The following is a 22,775-nucleotide window of genomic DNA, read 5'->3' as shown; positions in this document are numbered from 1 at the left end:
ATTTGATTCTTAAAAGTCTTAAGTGTCTTTCTGTGTCATAGGTGTGAATGTGAAGGGCTGTCTCTGTCTGTGTTAACCTGTATCCAGGGTGTATCCTGTATCATCTCACCCAGAGCAAACTCAGATAGGCTCCGGGTCCCCGCAATCCTCTACAGGATAAGTGGTCAAAGAGGATGGAAGGTCTTAAGGAATTAAAATCTACACTAGGGGCCTTATGTCATTGGGGCCATATTGAAAATAGTTGGAAAAACTGTTGTTTTACAACCAGTTCATAAGTTCAATAGAATAAGCTTGGCAGAATCTAATTTTCTCTATAGTCCGGGAACTAGACCACGCCCCGTATTGTTCTATTTCTCGTGCTTACCTATAACTTCTCTTTCTCTGTTCATCTCAGTTCTCAACACCCACCCTCCCTGTCTCTCTTTTCTTTTATTCCTCTTCCACCTTTCATTTCAAGAACCATGGGTGCAGATCCCGGGGGGGATGGGGGGGACATGTCCCCCCCAATTTGTGAAAAACATGAATTGTCCCCCCCAATAAAAATTATTCGAAATTGAACAAATGTATTTTCAGACTTCACATTCTTCACATTTTACATTCACATCTACAAAGAAATGATTGGTATGGTGCCATGGTATGAGTTGCATACCGACAAAAAACAAAAATCACTTTTGTGTCCCCCCCAATCCTGACATCGGATCTACACCCCTGTCAAGAACCACATAAGGATCTGAAGCTTCCTGAGATGTACCGCCCACGTTGAGTCTCAATCCCTGGGTTCCTCTACCATCATCCATCTACACATTCCACCACCTTTTCATCCCATCCCCTCGACTCTTCTCGTCCTATACCCTCGACCCTTTTCATCTCATCCCCTTCAACGCTTTTCATCCAATCCCTCGACTCTTCTCATCCCATCCCCTCAACTCTTTTCATCCCATCCCCTCACCCCTTTTCACCACATCTCTTCGTCTCATCTCATTCCATCCCTTCCGATCCTTTTCATCCCATCCCCTCAACTCTTTTCATCCCATCCCCTCACCCCTTTTCACCACATCTCTCGTCTCATCTCATTCCATCCCTTCCGATCCTTTTCATCCCATCCCCTCAACTCTTTTCATCCCATCCTCCTCGACCTTTTTCTTCCCATCCCCTCCAACCCTTTTCATCCCATCCTCCTTGACCCTTTTCTTTCCATCCACCTCAACCCTTCTCATCCCATTACCTTCGACAAAACAGGTTATAAGAAAGGCAAATTAAAACACTTGGAGTACAGTAAACTCACTATAAATATATTAAAAGGCAGATAATACATATGTTTAATGTCATCTGAATTAGAAATTGTATTCTGTATATTAGCGACACATTGTTTTATTGTCCTATTAGCTTGTAAAGCACTTCAAACTGACCTGTGTAAAAAGTGCAGTATCAATGGGCGTGATGGCGTGCGAGGATGCTTGCGCAAATAAAATTAGAAAATAGGCTACATCGTTGGTGTGAAACTGAATTTCCTCCTCCTTAAGCGACACAAATCCTGTCATTCATTCATTCTATTTTTGTAATAATTGCATATTGTCAGTCGTTTGTGCAATTAACAGACACAAAGGCAAGGCCGGAAGGAGGCATAAAACACAAACAAACGCATCTAATGAAGTTTGCAATTCATGGCTGAAACTGGAGCAGCAGGAGAACATACATGTATGAAAACAGAGGTGTGGGTAGAGGGAAGATGGAGATGGAGATGGAGAGGGGGATTGCCTTGTATCTATTTAACAGTCTGATAATAAACTTGGATGATGGAAAGTTTTCACGCCTGCGCTGTAGTCTGGCTTGTTTTCTGAGGGTGAGAAAACTCCGGCCACTCTCAGTTTCCCGTGCTTTTCAGTCCAGAAGTGGTTAAACGTTGAATGATAAGCTGTAAGCAAAACCCAAATAATACCACCATACTGAACCGTGTCAAATTGTGCACACAATCAGTTGTTGATTATGAGTTGGCCAACTTACAAGAGAACAATGCAAGACTAATTTCTATCATCACGCAAAACCGATTTCATGATTATGTTTCTGTCACACATCTTTCTTTTTCCAGAAGCATCTATAAGGGATAATTTGCCAGTTTTCTGGACAGGAAAAACTAATTAATGGGCAAATCTATTGAGCGAAACGTGCGTGACGCGCATCTGAAATAGTTTCAAGTTGCAATCGCAGACTTTATTGAAAGTCAAGGACGCCGAGTGCTTGTCTTCCACCTGCCTGAACGCAGCCCCTGAGGTCTGCAGGTGCCTCGGGCTGCTGAAAAGGTCAAGCCATTCAAATGCAGAGATTGGGCCTTGGTGTAATCCACACTCAAAACAGCATGTTTGTTTCTGCAAGATACACTGCGTGTCCCTGACTGATTTTAAAAACCGACGTGTCAGAAAGCGGAAAATCCGGTCAATAATTTCATACACCTCGGAGGCAAATAGAATTGTATATGTTTTGTATAATAATTTCAATAATAGCATTTTGTAGTGTCTCTTAGGTCCTCATAAAAACCTGAAATATGTCCTCTTAACCATGTATCTACTGCACTGGTGTCACTCAAATATATTTATATTTCTTTTATACATCCGTGTAGTCAATCATCTTGCTAAACATGTAGATTTGCACAATGCTTTGTTGAGATCTGATCTTCTGCAACCTTTTTCCTTGCAACCATATCTTCATGGAAGCATAATTCTGCATGCTTCAATCTGGACTCACCCTTTTAGCCATTTACTGAAGGTAACTAACCAATCAAACTAAAAGTTGGACGAGGGGGAGACCAGTTGTTTGAAACCCAACGATGGTTGTGTTTACATGGATTTGAGATTCACAGGTATGATCAGGTATTTAAAGCATCCTATGTTTGTGTTTGTGCATGTAAGTCCATGAAGGTTCTCAATCCAGGTCATGGTACGTCCAAAAAGCATTAAAGAAAGGCAGCTACACTTGTAAGTCTGTTTACCTTTCAATCTTTTGGGATATTTGTGCATGTAGGTGTCATGTCCTGATTTCAGAAACCTGTAAAAAGCCTTAATCCCAGTTTCAGAGAAACTGAGTTGTTCCAGGTGGAGAACTGTGAAAGAATCAGGGACACTCGCTGCCTTCCTTTGCATTCCCTCGCTCGTTAGCATGCTAACTGTTAGCCTCTGTGGCTTCTAGACGCCAACAGTCGCCTAGCAGCGATGTTCTCAAGACTGAAGGCTGATGTCAACTCTTGAACGCCAGTCATTGTGTTTGCACGTCAAAACTGTTGCATGTTTACATCTTGTTCCAGTTTATGACAGCAGCCAACAACTTGCGCGGGAGTCGGTCTGGGCCAAGTGACGTGATATAAAAACATAATGGCAATGAAAGTGATGAAGAAGAGGAACTTTGTCTGGAATTAAAAGCATCTGACCTATGTTAGACTAGTCAGGCTACATGGTTCCCCAATACGTACTGTGTGCAAATTCAGGCCCGGTTGTAAAAGAAACATTACAACACAACCAAACATCAAAACCTAAGAAGCAGCTCTACAGAAGGTGTTGTTGGCAGCTTGCACAAAGCAAACAGCCAGTATTTAAGTACTTATCATGTGTACAGGGACATGAATAACTAGAATCAGCATGTTCAATGTAAACGCTTTGATAAGCCTCATAAGCTGCATACCGGTGCGCATGTAAACACAATCAGCGTAGAAGCGGTTTCTGTTGCAGCTCAGGGTAAAACAGGAAATTTCTAGCGAACTTTTGGCAATTTTTGATTTTCCTTTTATCTCAAGGTTTCTAGAGATAAAAGTCTCATCTATTAGGCAAATATCACTTTTGCCTTCTAGTCTGGTCAAACACTCTTGGGGAAACCAATACTTTTAAAAATACTTATATTAAAAATATAGGAATAACGCTCATTTTATGTCGAGTTTATAAACTGATATTTGCCTTCTGTATCCCCCATGATATCACAATAAAAGTCTCAGATTCTGTTGAACAAATTATATTTAGACTTATTCAGTGCTTTTGCAAAGAGTCAAAAAGTCTTATTCTGATTCATCAATGCTAAAATAACCAGATAGGTTGTGTAAAAAACTGCGTACGGACGTTTTCATGATGCAGTCTGTGATAATAAATGATGACTTGGAACCCTAAAACGTAGCCAGGTCACATTTTCCTCTTCAGATTTATTCCTTTAAGGTGCATTTTAAAAATTATACCACTCTCTGAATTTGGAGAATCATGGGTTTAGTAGTTTATTAGTTTCTAGCAGTATGCCAAAGTCACCTCCTGTATGCGCCTGCTTGCTGCGACCTTCTTGCTAACAAGGACATTATAAACTGCAGCTGCTGTAAAGCAGGAGCTCTGCATTAAATTAAAATGACCGGAAACATACATTTTCAATCACAAACACACTTATCATTACCGCACTAATCTGAGTAGTAATTTGTATGCAGGCATTTCCATGAGAACAAAGCTATTTTCTGCGTGGGGACTTTTATTTGCTGAAATGGACAAATTTGTGAAGATGCCGGCCACTTGAAGGATTCTGTGGCTTTTCATTTGGCCCTGAGAGCCCCGGCTGAATACCAGAAGCCATTAAGTGCTGGTGATGAGGCTTCATTAGGCTCCATCAAATCAGATGCATCCCACTGTGTCCTTTCTGGAAGTTATGTACATTATGTCCACTTTAGCAAACGAGAGTCCTCAGATATGCTTTGGTCATTTCTGGAGGAAGGATTTGATCTGTGTGTGCACGAGTTGCAGCTCTTTGGACATAATTGGCATCAGGTCCTCTTGCAGTAGCCGGCAACTTTAATTTTACCTCAAATTAAGTAAAGTCCCACTTCAGGAAATGCTTTGTGGATGCTCAGATATACAATCAAACAGCTTCTTTATCCTCATTCATTCACAACTCCCTCTTCTCCCACTTCTCAAATCAGTTGACCATAAGAGCTCCTTGCTTGGCCATTCAGATTTTGCCACAATCTCAATCAGACAATTACATGAGTGCTGCTTATATACGTTGACCTCTGCTGCTGTCAGCTGTCCTTTCAGTTTGACTTTGCTGTGACCCTAGTTGACCCTCAACTCAGGTCGTTACATCCAGGGTCCGGGTCAAGCTCATCAGAGTCCACTCCTCATCCCATCCTCATCTCCAGCATCTTCTCTGGTGTCTAGACCTGAGGTCTCTACTAAACACAGCCTTTCTACTGTCGTGCTTGTTGTAAAATTTTTACTGAAGAGAAGGGACTCTCGCATGAGCCACAACATTATGACCGAAGACGGGAGAAGTGAATAACACTGACCATCTTGTGACAATTCAGTGTTGTGCTGGGAAACTTTTGGACCTGGCATTCATTGGTGTGGATGTTACGTAGATATGTAGCACCCACCTAGACCAGACCAGGCACCCCCACCCCATAGCAATGACACTCCTTGATGGCAGCAGCCATCCCCAGCAGGATGCAGCCTGACACAGACACACACACAAAAACACTTTAGGAACAACTCAAAAAAACATGAAGAACAGCACATGGTGTTGACCTGGCCTCCAAATTCACTAGATCCCAAACTGATCAAGTATCTGTGGGATGATCCACAGAGACCCCTCCCCTCAAAGGCCCCCCACTAATAACATTCTGTTGCCAGAAACCACAGGACACCCTCAGAAGGCCCATGTCCATTCTCTAATGAGTCACCTCAAGGGAGACCAGCACAATATTAGGAAGGTGGTCATAATGTTGTGGCTGATCGATGTATGTTAGCATCTCTCAGATAGCTAGAGAGGACACATCCCGGACACAAGTTAGTTTCCTCCACAGTGCCATAACCCTGATTTTTCTGGTTTTACTATGTGACCTGTGGCGCATGAAACGGAAAGGTCTGAGATGATTTTTTTTTCTCTGAACAAAAAAAAAAAAAAAAACAATATCCAGGATGTCAAGACAAGGACTTACTGACGTGCCTCTGCATGTCCACTCCTACCCTGGCGTCGATGGAAGGAGATGACGCTGCAGCTCAAAGCGATATGATCAAACCTGGACCAAACCTTCTCTTACCTCCTCCACCCTAGATAATTAAAAAAAAGGGCAGGAGCCTATCAATAAAACGTGACAGCGTATGATCCGATAAGAAATGCAATTTTTCCATCAATGAAAATGTGGACGTTTTCATTAAGACGTAATTGAAGCTGAATGTGAGGGTTGTTTATCAGTGTCGGGGGGGAGGGGGCTCACAGTTAAGTCACAGCATCTCAGTGACAGTGTTTGGCTCAGGAGCCTGTCTGGCAGCATGTTCAGGGGTTTGTATTGGCGTGTGAGGTCCTGTTATCTGTTTCATGAGTTTCTGCTTCAAACATTCATCTGAAACGTATCAGATGACATTCACATTCAGGTTTTCAGCAGATTCGTGAAGTGTTAGCGGCGTAAAGCTCCCGTGGTCGTGCAGGAGTAGCTACCCCTGGTGGGTGCTGCATGTCTCAGTAACATCCACACCAACGAATGCCGAAGGTCCAGAAGATTATGGCACTGTTGAGGAAAATAACTTGACTTGGGATGCTTCCTCTCGATCTGTCTGAGATATGGTAACATAAACCGATCAGCCACAACATTATGACCACCTCCCTAAAATAGTTTTGGGGTATTTTTTACATTTCTTTACTATCAGCGGTCACATGCAGCAGCAGCAACATGCCTGCTTCTTCTATTAGACGAAAGCACTGTGAGGCACGTTAGCGGGATGAATGCGGGTGACCTTTTCACCGGGTCTGCAAAACTTAGAGAACAGATGAATGAACGCACTGATGACATGTGTTGTGCATTTGGGTTTACGTGCACGGAGAATTGAATGTGAAAACAGCAACAGCAACATCAGCTCCACATCATTTAAGTCATTGTTCGTATAATCCAGGTCTTTGAAATCAAACCCCTAAGGGAAAGCTCCACATCTCAAACCAACAGTATAAGACCAACAACTACACCGATCAGCCACAACATTAAAACCACTCACAGGTGAAGTAAATAACATTGACCATCTTGTGACAATTCAGTGTTCTGCTGGGAAACTTCTGGACCTGGCATTCATTGGTGTGGATGTTACTTAGACATGTAGCACCCACCTAGACCAGACCAGACACCCCCACCCCATAGCAATGACACTCCTTGATGGCAGCAGCCATCCCCAGCAGGATGCAGCCTGACACAGACACACACACAAAAACACTTTAGGAACAACTTAAAAAAAAAACATGAAGAACAGCACAAGGTGTTGACCTGGCCTCCAAATTCACTAGATCCCAAACTGATCAAGTATCTGTGGGATGATGATGAGCCCCTCCCCTCAACCCATAGGACCTAAAGGCCCCCCACTAACAACAGAGTCACAATGGGGACCTACACAGCATTGGGAAGGTGGTCATAATGTTATGCCCGATCGGTATATGTGTGTAAACTGGTCTAAAATCTCGCCGGCCCGCGAGGAACTCACTTAGACGATGACAGCTGGCATGGGTAGGTCATGTTATGAGGCATGACCCTCTATCTAAGAAATCCATGGATGAAAGTGGAAGCAAAAGCAGAAGAGACAGAAACATCGAGGAACGGACTGAGATGACACAGCTGTCAATAGAACAGCTCGGAGGCAGACATCTGTTTCTCCAATGACTTGAAGTAAAGAGACTGAAGTGACTACTGTGAGTATTAACAGGGTATGAACTGAATCGGGTCAGAAATGAGCCCAGACTGGGCTGCAGGCCCTCGCTCCCTTCCTACGTCTAGCACGTGTAATGGAGCCATCTTGTTATTTATTGACATGTGCCCATCATGTCCAAGTCAGAATGTTTTGACCTTTGAACTCCAGAAACCAACAGATTTTCTACCACGTCTACCAGTCTGTGATAAGAAATGCACTCTTGCACAATGTAGCATGCAAACAGGACGAAATAATAAACCATATTTAATCCTAAACTAGGTTTTAAAGGTCTGTCTAAATTATCTTTGGCTTTGGAAGATGTGAGGATCCAGGAGATCATTTCTGTCCTGGGTCAAAGTGGATCTGACACAAAAGGGAAAATTTGGGTTTGTCGTTATTTATATATGCCATTATGTTACTGGTCCAACCCACTTGAGATCAAATACAGCTGTATGTGACCCCTGAACTAAATCTTTCATCATCTTTCATTACGGGAACCAGGAGACAGGGATCCTGGGATGTGCCCCCATCCTCTCAACTCATTTTCATCCCATACCCTTGACCCCTTCTCATCCCTTTTCATCCCATCCCCTCGACCCCTTTTCAATCCATGTCCTTCAACCTTTCTCACCCCTTTTCATCCCATCCTCTCGACCTCCTCTCATCCCTTTTCATCCCATCCCCTTCGACCTTTCTCATCCCTTTTCATCTCATCCTCTCAATCCATTTCCATCCCATCCCCTTGACACCTTCTCATCCCTTTTCATCCCATCCCCTCGACTCCTTTTCGTCCCATGTCCTTCGACCCTTCTCATCCATTTTCATCCCATCCTCCTGACCCATTTTCATCCCATCCCCTTGACCCCTTTTTATCCATTTTCATCCCACCCCCTTGGATATTTCTTATCCCTTTTCATCACATTCTCTCATCTCTTTTCATTCCATCCCCTCGACCCTTTTTCATCTCATGTCCTTCAACCCAGTTCCATCCCTTTTCATCCCATCCCCTCGACCGCTTTTCAACCCATGCCCTTTGACCCTTCTCATCCCTACATCCATTTCTCTATATGTCCACCAATAAACTTATTTGCATCACTTAAGCATGGTCTTTGTTTGTGAAAGGACAACCGTGGAAATGCAAATAATTAGTGAAAGTTATATTCTGACATCAAATGTCCTCAAGTTGAAGTCATATCTGTTCCACGCTTCAGTTTTCACCATCTGTAATTATTAAGATATTTTTCTCAGTGTAGGTGAAATGAGAACGATGCATTTTTTAATCCTAACATCCCCCTCTCAGCTGTCCTGAGAAAACTGATGATGGAAGTGAGAGGCCTGTGACAGCCTCATGATCTCAGACCTCTCCTATGTCTGCACACATACATGCACCAGCAAACATGCACGCCAGCGCTAAGTGTGAAAGCCTCCTTCATGCATCAAAGTGTAACATAAGCCTGTGCTCTGTATATGTGTGTGAGAGACGGATTCAGTTCATCCATGCATAATTCAGATTTAGAGAAACAAAGGCCTGCTTATGTCATAATGGCGTAAGCTACACATTCTTGCAGGTTGAGCAGAAGAGGCTGAAATCCAGCTTCCGGTAAACAGGATGAGAGCGCATGCATTCAGCGTCTTTAGCTTTTCTGTGTCTCACATCAAACTGTTTTACCTGTTCATGTGTTTGATTCTAATGTTTTACGCTCAGTGCTTCATGGGAATTTATATTGCCTTAACATGAAATACTGCTTTGCTTGCTCTTCAACTTTAGGTTGAAAAGGTCACTTTGCTGTTTCCATCTCACAATTTTCTTCAGCTGGTCTTTGCTGTGATCTGAATGCTTTACATTCATCGGTAGGATTTTTTTTTGTGTTCCTCCTCCATCATCACTCTTTTTCACACAATGCTCAACAGTTTCTGATCATATTGCAGAAAAATACAGTGAAGCTGCAAACAACAGCTCAATGCTCAGGCTGCACTGAGGTGATGGATCAAAAAAAACCTGCTGTGCTTCTTATGCCCTCTGCTGGCCAGCTGATGAACCTGAGAAGAATTAATACATTTAATAAAATTAACAGATTAAACCATTTAATCTGTTAATTAATCTGAGGGCATGGGAGATCAACCAATGCAACAAATAAAATAAAGCACATTAAATATCTGCCACATTCCCTAATAAGCAAGAATAAAATCAGATGGACCTGTCTTTGAAATAAAATAAAATAAAATAAAATAAAATAAATAAAGCACTTTTAAATAAAATAAAATACTTTTAAATGAAATGAAATATAATAAAATAAAAAAGTAATTTAAATGAAATGAAATAAAATTAAATTAAATTCATTTAAATAAAATTAAATTAAATTCATTTAAATAAAATAAAATAAAATAAAATAAAATAGTTATTGTAAGTTCTAAGAGACTGGTGGGCCGTTGGGGTTTAAACAGGGACATCCGTTGTCCCTAGTATCACTACTCCTGTTATTCATCATTGCTTCTGACCAGGCTCCCTTGCCCCGACACTCCCTGGCGACACCAGACATGCCCAACGGCACAATACGGCCTGCCACTCCACAAACAAATGCTTTGGAACGGCTCAAAGAAACATGAAGGATAGCCCACAGAGGCCCTTCTCCTCTACCCACAGGATCCACATGCCCCCCATCATCAATGTCCTGGTGCCAGACACCACAGGACAACCCTCAGAATGTGTCCATTATTATGCAGGTGGTTTTAATGTTGTGGCTGATTGGTGACAGACTCGGGAGACCGTGCATTTCCAGGTATGACTACGATAGCAATGTGTGTCCTTGCATTTCAGGGAAACGCCAAACACATGGTGCATCAGTGTGAAGGAAAGAAAACAAAGGATAATAATCTATATGGTGATGAATCAAAATAATCAAGATAAATGTTTTAGATTGAGGTTAATTGTCGGCTGATTTTCTGCACAAAAAAGAACACATATCAGGTAGTGCTGAGGAATAAAAAGAAGGAGCATGACTTAACTGCTGACTTATGCACACTAACATGCTCACAGTGAGATATAATCATTCTATTCTTTGGTTATCATTCTAGCAGTTAATGCTAATTAGCACTAATCATTATTCTAGTTTAGTTTTGCAGGTATCTCATCATAAACTAACGCATTAAACAAAGTGAACTTGGTTAAAGTGCAAGCAGTTTCAGTGGTGGACAGCGTACAATAAACACTGCCATAAATATTTTCCTTTTTACACTTCACATGAGAAACAGCGAGCTGATGCTGTGCCAGGACACTGAAAGGTTAGCAGACAGTCGGGTTACACGTGCAGCTGACAGCTCGCCCCGGCTGTGCCGTGTTGACGGTGAGGGTAGGACTCGTCAGCCTTTACACTTTCTTTGAACCAACCTTCCAGGAAAATGCACCGACTGTTGTGGGGCAAGGGTTCGCTGTTTTGCTGTGAAACATCGCACATCGTGTAAATGTCATCCTTCAGAATATAAGCTCCTTGCCTGTATGATGAAAAGCTCTTCTTTGTCTGTCAGTAAACGCTTAAAAGCAGCTTTTAACTTTGCATTCGTTTAGCTTGTCTGTTTGGATCCATCAGCTCTTCTTCCCAGGTTCCAAATAAGTAAGAAATACATTATTAAGTAGTAGTCCTTTAATCTACAGCAGCACATATAGTATGAGATGATTAGTTGTTCATTAAAACCCTTTAAAGAAATGACAGCGGTCAAGTCCATCATGCACACTACACTCACAGCATAACTGAGATGCATTAAATATGAAAATCCCAAATGTACAATCTGTAAATGAATCATAGTTGTCGTAATAATCACAAGAGTGCCTCAAGGTTGTACTGGTACTTGCAGATACAGACGACTTTGCAGAAAGGTCAAAGTCAAAGTCAAAGTTCTGCCATATGTGCAGCACGCACCGAGGATTGAAACTGCAAAAGACCAACGGTCCAAGAAGTTAAAAAAATAAACTAGAATTTAAACATCTGAGATAAAAAAAAGAGAGATGTCAATAAATGAAAAATGATGAGGCAAATGATTGAATGAGTGCGCATGTGCAACAATCGGTGGCCCATGAGACTCTTAATCCCAGGGTCGCAGGTTCGAGCCCCACATTGGGCGTGAAATTTATTTCCTTAATTTCCCCACGGGGATAAATAATATCATATTTATCTTAAAAAGAATATTCAAATCACAATTTATAAAGTTTTTAATAATCACCTCCAATTTGAGCTGCTGCATCAAAATGATTTCAGTAAGTAAATAATAGAAACAGATTATCAATGACAATACGTAATACATTTTTGGTGAAAGTTAAATGCACATCCATCTCTCTATATATCCACCTTTTTCTTTAACTGTATCTGATGGATGAAAGCCTAATTTAAAACGACGCAACACACTGGAGAGGTCACTTTTGTGCGTCGGTTCCTATAGTAACCACACTTGCATATAAGTTACAGAAAAAACACTCAGAACCGTGCTCAGCTGAAGTGAATCGTGTCCCGTCTGTGAACGATTTTAACTGCTTTTGCATGCGCGCCAGCCTCAACCGTTGCCGGTGCGCGCAGAGGACACTAGGGCCGCACGGACACCGAGCCTGCGCGCTGCGTCCCGAGCCAAGAAGGTTATGAAGTTCAGAGGCCGACGAGTAACTAAAGAACCCAGCACTCGGTACCTGTGGAAGTAAAGCGTAGCTACCAGACACAAGTAACGGAGGGAGGGAAAAAAAACGGTGTACGCTGTCATCCTCTGTTGTTTAGGACAAACCCCGGGGCTTTGAGACATGAGTGGACTCACCGCAGAGACTCTTTACCCCAATGGACCAAGAAAGGTAGGAGCAGTAAGTAAAGTTCTGCTTTATGCACATAGCTAAATAAAAATGCTTCTTAATGACGCAAATAGTTAAAAAATATCCTCATAAAACTATATTAAAAATGATATTTTGGATCTTGTGGACAAGATGGCTTGAAAAGGGTTTCATTTCAAGGGCAAGAAACTGTTAAATAAGCAGAGGTGTTTTGATAAATGTGCTCCTGTGAATAAACTCCTTAATCCTTACACAGCATCCAAAAGGTAAATTATTATAACTATTGATATGCGTGTTGCTGTATAGTTTGCCAGACTGGAATTTATTTTTTTAAAAAGTGGATGTTGTATGTGGTTTAAAGTAGATCATGTGAGTTTAACCTGAGCAGCTTCAACCCTCCTCCTGACTTTGCTGGTTTGATATTTGGATGTTGATGTGTTGCACCGGTTGAACATGTGCAAGGCCGGCCAGCAGAGGGCTGCCTCAACAAGACTTCTTCCAAGAGTAATAATCCCCAGCCAGTAAAATAAGGTCTGCATGCAAGTGTGAAATGCAGAACTGCACTTGAAGCAGGCTATTGTTGCATACATGTTTAAATGTTGCTCGATTCATAAGCAAATCTCGTGTTCACCGTGACATTTACTGCACGTGAAATCTTAATTTATAAAGCATCTCGCAGACGCAGCTTTAAAACAGACACAGTGGAGCAAAATGGAGATGTTTCCCCCCAAAAACATTAGCGGGGTAGACGTTAAAAGAGCGCAGATCTCTAAGCGGACTCTTCATTATTCACATCAGTCCTTCATCTCCTGCTTTCTAAGATATCTGATCCTCAGGAGAGTGCATAAATCACATCAGACTCTTTGTATAGTCCCTTGGCACGTGGGGCTAAACTGGGTGAAGTGATGCTGACGGCCTTTTTAGTGTCACTCAGGGAAAATTACACACTTTTCCAAAAATGCCAACCCGGACACTAGCCAGACCCCTGCTCCTCCACGGGGAGCTGAAGTGTTTCGCTTTGGCTTCTTTCAGCGGGTTAGAGACACTGTTTGATAAAAGTGTGTTTAAAGAAACGCTTTCACTCTCTGACACATGAACCGAGTCCAAAACTGGCGCAGGAGCTTTAACGTTCGACGTCAGATCACGGGGAATCATTAGTTGACTTTACTACTAACTTCACGAACAGATGGAGTAGGTGAAGGTTTAGAACCGACATACGGCCGGAGATGTGACTCCAAATTATGCAACGGACACTTGAGGGAGGGGGAGCTCTTGTATATTTATTTATGCATTCATGTAATGCGGGCAGCAGATGTGGCCGGCTGGATGCACAATGTTCATTCGGTGTTGTTAGTTTCCTGTTGTCGTGTGATAGAGCCGATAGAGCGGCAGCGGTGCAGGCAGGAAAACAAAAACAGAGAGCTGAAAGACTCTACAACGAAGCAGGGAACATGATAGTGGTTGGTAAAGAATATTGATTCTAGGTGTTTATAAGGGTCAAGACCAAGCTAGAGATCACCAGGAATGAAACCACTGGCCTCGCTGGATGGTTATTATTGATAAATTAATATAAATAAGTTATATTTGGTCCACAATTGAATGAATGAATGAATGAATGAATGACAGAGTGATCCAGAACCAAAGCTATCTGACCTGCAGCAGCACACAGCTCTTATTTATTATATCCTCCCGGACTCTGTGGCTTATCTTGACAGGTGAATGAAGGCGACAGAGGTCTGACAGTGAGACAAAATGATCCAATAACAGTTATTCTATAATTAATCTATTAACCTATGACCTATTTCTGATGGATTGATTGAGTTATGGACGGGTTTTGTCTGACCAAATGTGCAAGATGTGAAATTACCAAAATACATTCTGCGGTTCCAGTTTTGCATCTTATGTGGACGTTGTTGCTGTCGTCCGCCACTTTTATAGCTCTGAACAAGTTGAATCAGTTAATTTAAAAATAGTGAGCAGGTTATTAGATATTTAAATGAGCTGTTAGTGGTCGTCTTAATTGGATTCATCTTCATTCTTCTTCTGTAGCCACTTGTCCCGTCAAGGGTTGCAGGGGGTGGCTGGAGCCTATCCCACCCTGGACCGGGTCTCCAGTCTATCTCAGGGTTAACACAGAGAGACAGACAACCATTCACACTCACACCTACGGCCAATTTAGAATCACCAATGAACCTAACCAGCATGTCTTTGGACGGTGGGAGGAAGCTGGAGAACCTGGAGAGAACCCACGCAGACACAGGGAGAACATGCAGACTCCACACTAGTCGGCCTGGATTCAAACCCAGAACCTTCTTGCTGTGAGGCAACATCAGTGCTAACCACCACACCACTGTGCCGCCCGGATTCATCTTCCATGTGCATCATGATCTAATGTGTTTGTCTCACTGTCGGTGTAAACTGCACAGAAACCAGGTTTGTTTGAAGAATACTTGGATACCGTGGTGTCACGGTGAAAAGGATTGTGATTGGTGGGTTTTCTCCAGCTTCCTCCTGCAGTCTAGAGACGTGCGTGTTAGGGTTAACTGGTAACTGTTAGCCCTCTGATTGGACACAGGCTCCAGCCCTGCGTGGCCCTCTGCAGAACAGGTGTCAAACACGCATCCCACGGGCCAAAAGCGGCCCGCCAGAGCGTCTAATATGGCCTGTGGGATGAATGTGCAAAGTGCAAAAAATTACACTGAAGACATAAACTGTGATTTTTCCAATAGAAGCAACTGCTGCTGCTGCTATTCCTAGGCTTTACACAGTGTTAGTAAGAGTTGTGGACATAACACGTCACCGAGACCAAGATCTACACAGAAAATGCACTTATTTTTCTTTAGAAATGTCCGGTTCTTCATTAAACATAAACACTTTCATAACGTACGTGTTCTTCTTTGCACTAAAACAAAAGGAAACATTTGGAGTTGTCGTTATTTATGGGTGAATACGCTATTGTGTTGCTGGTCCGGGCCCCGTTGAGATCAAACTGGGCGGTATGTGGCTCCCTGGTCTACGGGAGCAACAGTTATTATTTTAGATCATTTACTTATATCATTTTCTTGTTCCTTCTATTGTATTTCCAAACAAATTAGATCATACAGTTTGCACTCTTATTATGTGTAATATTATTACCCCTCAAGGTTCAACACTTTTACTATTCACCGTGTACAACTTCATAACCCAGTTCCACCTGGTCCATCTGTGCAGTTCAATAGTTTTCTTTTATTCTATTTTATTTTATTACTTATCTTTTGTACCCTTCACTTTTTACTCTTTATATTTTTTCTTCCCTTTTGTATGCTGTTGTAAATTGCGATTTCCCCACTGCGGGACAAATAAAGGTTTTTCTTAATTTCTTAATTTATCTTCAAGTCCATAGAATAAAAATAAACATTAATTGCATTAAATTAAATGATCAGGCCTAGCAATAAATTAAAGCATTTGTTAACCACGTTTAATAAAAAGCATCTAGAGATGAAACTGATAATTAATACACGAGGCCATTTAATAATAAGCTCAGAGGAGGAGTATTTAGTCGCAATGATTTGTCTATTTTAATAATTACAGGCCCAGCAGTCGTCGATCAGTAAAAAAAAAAATCATGGTTGACATTTCTGGTGTTGATTTCACCCCTTTGAGGTCAAAGGTCGGATGTCAGAGGTCAGCCCAAATCATTTGTGACACACTAAAGGGAAGACATGTGAGATTATGAGAGCAGCTCTAAGCGGCGTAAACCGGGGGGGGGGGGGGGGGGGGGAGCGGTTTAGAGTTTTAGTTAAATCAAGCCTTCATTAGTTTAGGGCTAATTCAGAGCTGCAGTGATGCTTTAAATGACCCCTGGAGGCAGAGCACGGCCTCTGGGGAGATTAGAGGGTCACACTGGAGGGATGGAAGTGATATGATGTTAGAGAGGGAGGAGAGAGAGAGAGGGGGGGAGAGAGAGGGAGAGAGATGGACCGTGGCCAATGATCTGCGAGCGAAATAACTAAAGTAGAGGCACAGAGCAGATTTCCATGAAGCCAGCTGAGTCTCCGCGGGCCGAAAACGCGAGCATGTCACAGAGGAGGAAGCAGGAGATGGTGGAGAGCAGCAGCCAGGTGGTTTAGTCCGTCTCTTCATGCTCTCCATTGGTCCGGGTCACCTCCCTCGCAGACGCGCTGGCTGGCGGCTGGCACAGGCCACGGGCCACGATGATCGAGACCACAGCCTGAAGCGCGTTCCGTCCTCAGCATGTTATCAGAGATCCCGCACTAGCGGAGGCTGCTGCTGCTGCTGCTGCTGCTGCTGCTGAGGAGGAGGAAGCGGATTCATGGGACGCGCGGATTAAAAGAACCAATCCACACCTTCCCTCCCTTCATGTTCTCAAACGGAGGCGTGCGGAGGAGAGCGCGATTCGAGCCCGCAAGCCGATGCCCCGGAGAGACCAGCAGCCTGTGTGCAGGCGGCTGCTGCTGTGGAGGACGACAGGAAAGGAAGGTGGTACCCGAGCGTCGGTGTTTATTCTCTGGGACCCGGCGGAGGCGCGTCGCTGAGGCATGGGCTGCGCTCCCAGTATCCACGTCTCTCAGAGCGGGGTGATCTACTGCCGAGACTCAGACGAATCCAACTCCCCCCACCAGACCACCACCATCTCCCAGGGCACCGCGGCCACGCTGCACGGGCTCTTCATCAAGACCGACGCGGCCGAGACCATCCCTTCCGTCATCACCTACCAGAGCCGCCACTCGCGCAACAACTCGTGCCGGGATCGCAAGGAGAACAGCGGGGGGCACATCCGCATCGAGGCCGAGACGCAGACCAGCCACACCAGCGTCAAGGTACGGTGCAGCAGCAGCAGCAGCAACAGCGGAGGGGGGGGGGGGGGGGGGGGGGGCAGGTTAAATGAACCAAAAAAAAAAAAAAAACAAGCCAAAACACGGTGCACTGGCGCAGGCACACAAACCATCACCGATCCGTGAATGAGGCGCACACTCGAGGAGGGCCTTTTTCTTTTTTGGTTTATGTTGTTTATGTTGGTTGGAGGAGGAGGCCCGAGCCTGAGTGTCTGTCTGTCATTAGAAGTCCATTCAGCCTCCTCTCATTCACCGCCTTTATCAATCAGCAGTCAGCCATGAGTCTGATAATGATCGGTCATTGAACGCATCACCCGAGACAGAACGCTACATACGTGCTAAGGTTCCTCTCCGAGATGCATGCATTGACATGATTAGCATGTAATCATAATCAGTGATTTATTAATAAGGATGCAGCTGCACACTGAGCTGACATACACCACAACAGCCACAACATTATGACCATTTACAGTAGAAGTGAATAACATTGAGCATCTTGGGGCAATTCAGAGTTCTGCTGGGAAACTTTTGGACCTGGCATTCATTGGTGTGGATGTTACTTAGACATGTAGCACCCACCTAGACCAGACCAGACCAGGTAGACCCCCCCCCCCCCCATAGTAATGACACTCCTTGATGTTCAGCAGCCATCCCCAGCAGGATGCAGCCACAAAAAAAACGCTTTAGGAACAACTAAAAAAACATGAAGAACAGCACAAGGTGTTGACCTGACCTCCAAATTCACTAGATCCCAAACTGATCAAGTATCTGTGGGATGATCCACAGAGGCCCCTCCCCTCAAAGGCCCCCCCCCACTAACAACATCCTGTTGCCAGACACCACAGGACACCCTCAGAAGGCCCATGTCCATTCTCTGATGAGTTGGAGGCACAAGGGAGACCTGCACAATATCAGGAAGGTGGTCGTAATGTTATGTCTGATCGGTGTATTTGTCTGTGCAATGCACGCTGCTACTACTTAGTATCTATAATCCCTATTTATAAAGTAACTGTTGAAGATGCGTCACGAATCGATTCCGTGTTGACACCACCCTGAGTGACGGCGCGTCCACAGGAGTTATAAATGAATAAAGGCCTCTCTCTGCGAACAGATGTTGGATTCTGTCGGATTATGCACCGTCCCCAGAGACTCCATCAGAGGCAGAAATCTGCGTCTAATCGGTTAGTTTTCAAACAACAAAGCAAAGAGTGAACAATCAAAGTCCCAAAAGTCAAAGGATTAGCTGCGGCTTGACGACTTCAGACAAGTTCATGGCACCGACTCCATCCTCACTCCCCCCACCCCTTCTGTCCTCCAATTTGTTTGACCTTGTTTGGTTTAGGTTAATTCCCCCTTTTTTCAGTAAAAAGAAAAATTATTTTTAGTCAGAACTCATGTGTGGTCTTCTCTCCGTTGTCCAGCTCTGAGACAACTCTGTTGCAGGCTTTCTGGGGTTTGCTCCGAAGCTGAAAGACGCCAAATTTAATAAGGGATTCATCGAAATCAACATAAAAACAGTGAGATGAGTTATTCTTTAAGTTAGCAGGACGTTTCAATCATCCTGGGAGATGCTGCAAGCAGTTATTAACTTAAAATAAGGCAAAAATGAAACTGTCTGATGAATAAAACCCTCACGCCAACTTTAAAATAACACTTTCAGCCGCTTTTAAACACATTTTCCTCTCCGTCCTTTGCAGACGAGACAAAGTTTGTGAACTGAGTGCGAAAGCCCAGGTGTCAAATTGCTGTTTTCAAAGTTAAGCAGCAGCTTTCTCTCTCTGATTTGACTCTAACTCGACGAACCGTTAATTCATAAAACCGGCTTTGCTTTTCCCAGCAGCGTTCCCAAGTTGTCACAGAGTCCGTGTGCTTCTTAACTCGCCGATGGACCCCTCTCATGAGGAAGCATGTGAACAGACACTTCTTCGTATTTATGATCGAACCCCAGAGGATATAGCTGTGTTTTGTTAAGAAGTGGTGCAGCGGATGACCCCGTCCTCAGACTCTCAGAAACACTTTAACCCGTTCAGGCCCAGGCCCAGGCCCGGAGGAGATTCGTCAAAGTTTGCCAAATAAAATCCAATGTCTGCAAAGTTTTAGAAGATCTGGTGAAACGCAAATTAGCTTTATTTGACATTATCTGACTGAGTGCTCTTTAATTAGCCACGTCCCGTCTGGGCCCTGGACAGTAACTGGAATGCCGCGAGTCGTTTAAGTGAATGAAAAAATGTTTATGACGCTTCTCACCAGCAGCTGAAATCGCAGCACGGCTTGATAATATTTACGTCCAGCCGCTGAATACTTTTAATAGATTTGTGTCATGAGTTCAGTGTAGCACAGACAGTGTGTGTGTGTGTGTGTCTCTCTTGTCAGCTGTTCCTTTGCTCTCCCTCGGCTCCCCCTCCATCACCGGGGACCGACCGGGGATCAATGATACCGTTTGTTATTAAAACCATCTGCCTTACCCTGCAGGGTCTTGATAATCTGCCATGGTGTTGATCATGCTCCCATGTGCGCGTGTCTATGTGTGTGTGTGTGTGTGCGCGCGCGTGTGTGTGCATGTTTATATGCACTAGTCATTTGTTTACCCCTCTGGTCAGTACGGCAGGGGTGTGAACAGTCACATGTAAAGGAGCTGATGCTGGTGGCCCGTACAGACGTCCCTGCAGGGCCTTGCTGACTTATAAGAACACACAGACGGGAGCGTGAATTAGCAGTTTTTCGAGTAAACCCCCCGACTCGTTTGGACGTGGAAAAGATCGACGCGTCGATTGTTCCGAGAAAAGAAATGAAGTCTTGTCTTTCGTTTGCAGAAAGGGCCTTTAAAGGCTTCGCTTTACGCTGCAAACACCAGAAATGAGGCATGAAGTTGCAAGTTAGCGACAAGTAGCTGTAGAAAAGACCACGTCACAAAAACTCAGCTTAAAAAGCATTACAATCAGGAATATATTACTTAAAATAAGCAAAATTATCTGCAAGTAGAACAAGAAAACAAGTAAATATATCACGTCATCTCTAAACTAGTGTTTTTATGCTAAAAACAAGTAGATTTATATTGATAAAAAGCAAATATTTAAGTGTAATTATCTTATAATGTAGGAACTTGTGCTTGAATTCAGCATATGCCAGCACATGCTTTGTAGAAAGGCCCTTTAAAGGCTGTTCTTTACGTTGCAAACACAATTTAACACACTAGAAGCATGAAGTTGCAAGTGAACAACAAGTAGCCGTAGAAAAGATCACGCTGCAGAAACTAAATCAGGGATATATTATTTAAAATAAGCAGAATATATGCCTCTAGAACAAGAAGATCTACCTCAAAAGGTTTCTTAAAACAAGTAAATATGTCAAGCCTGAAAGAACAATGCACAGATATCTCTAAACGAATGTTTTTAGACTTAAAACAAGTAGATCTGTATTGATATGAGGGAAATATTTAAGAACTATTATCTTATAATGTAGGAGAATGTGCTTAAATTCAGCATATGCTAGCACATATGCTTTGCAGAAAGGCTCTTTAAAGGCTTTGCTTTAGGTTGCAACACACTAGAAGCATGAAGTTGCAAGTGAGCAACAAGTAGCCGCAGAAAAGACCACACTGCAGAAACTAAATCAGGGATATATCACTTAAAATAAGCAGAATGATCTGCAAATAGAGCAAGAAAACGTGTCTCAAAAGATTTCTTAAAACAAGTAAAGATATCAAGCCTCAAATAACCACGCACATATATCGGTAAACTAGCGTTTTTATGGTAAAAACAAGTAGATCTGTATTGATAAAAAGCAAATATTTAAGTGTAATTATCTTATAATGTAGGAACTTGTGCTTGAATTCAGCACATATGCTTTGTAGAAAGGCTCTTCAAAGGCTGTTCTTTAGGTTGGAAACACAATTTAACACGCTAGAAGCATGAAGTTGCAAGTGAGCAACAAGTAGCCGTAGAAAAAAACACACTGCAAAAAATAAATCAGGGCTATATTACTTAAAATAAGCAGAATATCTGCCTCTAGAACAAGAAAATCTACCTCTAAAGGTTTCTTAAAACAAGTAAATATATCTGGCCTCAAAGAACCATCTATGCTACCACATATGCTTTGCAAAAAGGATCTTTTAAAGGCTTTGCTTTAGGTTGCAAACACTAGAGATGAGGCAAGGAGTTGCAAGTTAGCAACAAGTAGCTGTAGAAAAGACCACACTGCATAAACTCAGCTTACAAAGTATTACAATCAGGGATACGTCACTTGAAATAAGCAAACATGAACCTGTGACCCCTCGGTCCCAAAGCTGCTTCTCTAACAACTACTGCCCAGCAAGAAGCAATGCTTCGTGCAACGTCACGGTGAGCAGACACATCAGAGTCTAGATGGAGACGACGTGATCAAGGCTGCAGATCGAACCCGTGGTCGAGGAGCAGGGACGAGGAGCGAGGAGAACATCATCCGAGCGCGTGAAGAGCTGGTTGTACTTTAGTTATGTAACTGTATATAGAAAACAAGTCGACGCACGTAAAGCCCTCATCCTTCGTGATGTCTCAAAAACAAGTCCAGAGCGTTCACTACCATTATTATCATCGTTATTATTATTAGACTGGCTCGTGTGTTTGCATAATTACTTTCGCCGCACATAATTGCTCAGATTACTGGTTGTATTCGCGCATTAGTGGTGCCCTGCGCAACACAGAGGAAGGCGTGACGTAGCTGTTCCTCAGTGCTAGTTGAGGGAACCGTCTTTTTCTAACTTTGACCGTGTTTTTTTTACTTTCACTCCAGAGATTTAACAGATTTGAAGCTGTTTCCGTGCACAGATGGAAAACCTTTGAGAAACATCAGCTTGTACTGTGTCTTCTTGCAAACTGTTGTTGGTTCTAACCCTCTCTGGGAGCATCGTTTATAAAGGGATAATTCACTTTCTTTAAAGTGCTGCTTGTTCGATATTGATAAATCTGTGTGTAATGTAAAGTATAGGGCTTTGCAGAAGCAGACAGGAGAAGCCGAGCACTGGCTGCAATATTTATAATATTTTATCCACCTAAAAGAAGGTCCACCTAATAAAAATCAAATCCATTTAAACCTAAGTTACAAATTTAGAATATTATCGCATCTTTCCTGCTTGGAATTGAACTTGCAATGCGCAGAGTTTTGCTCTCTTCAAAGCCACCAGATTCCATTGATAAAAACGATAATTTAAACACCTCAACACGCAGGAGTTAACAGTCTCCCGCTGCTTCAACCTGTTAGTGTGTCTGTTAAAACACTTAAGTCGCACAAATGTAAAGAAGAAACTCTTATAGCCTGGGCGGTAAAATAACTGTTTTTGACAATAGAATCTGGTGCCTTGGAAATGAGCGCTAAACAGTTCCAGTTCCTTGTTTGAGAGGGTTATCTGACAGCAAGGCAAACAGTGATAATGCAGTGTACACTTAAACTGATATAGATTTTGCTTTTAGG

At 43.0% G+C, this 22,775-nt stretch overlaps 1 protein-coding gene across 1 annotated transcript in view; it reads left to right on the top strand.

The window, feature by feature from the left end:
* Positions 1-17,030: 17,030 nt before the first annotated feature.
* pde8b (phosphodiesterase 8B) overlaps positions 17,031-22,775 on the top strand; it is a gene marked incomplete at its 5' end in the record, with an annotated part of 46,881 nt that continues 41,136 nt past the window's right edge. The window contains one exon of the mRNA XM_084572155.1: positions 17,031-17,312. Coding sequence (XP_084428281.1) covers positions 17,031-17,312 — 282 coding nt within the window. The remainder of the gene's footprint in view (positions 17,313-22,775) is intronic.

This window comes from Chelon labrosus (genome assembly GCF_963514085.1).
Source record: "Chelon labrosus genome assembly, chromosome: 22".
Classification (NCBI taxonomy): Eukaryota; Metazoa; Chordata; class Actinopteri; order Mugiliformes; family Mugilidae; genus Chelon; species Chelon labrosus.
Note: the sequence above shows the minus strand (reverse complement) of the source record. Positions and strands in the feature narration are given on the sequence as shown.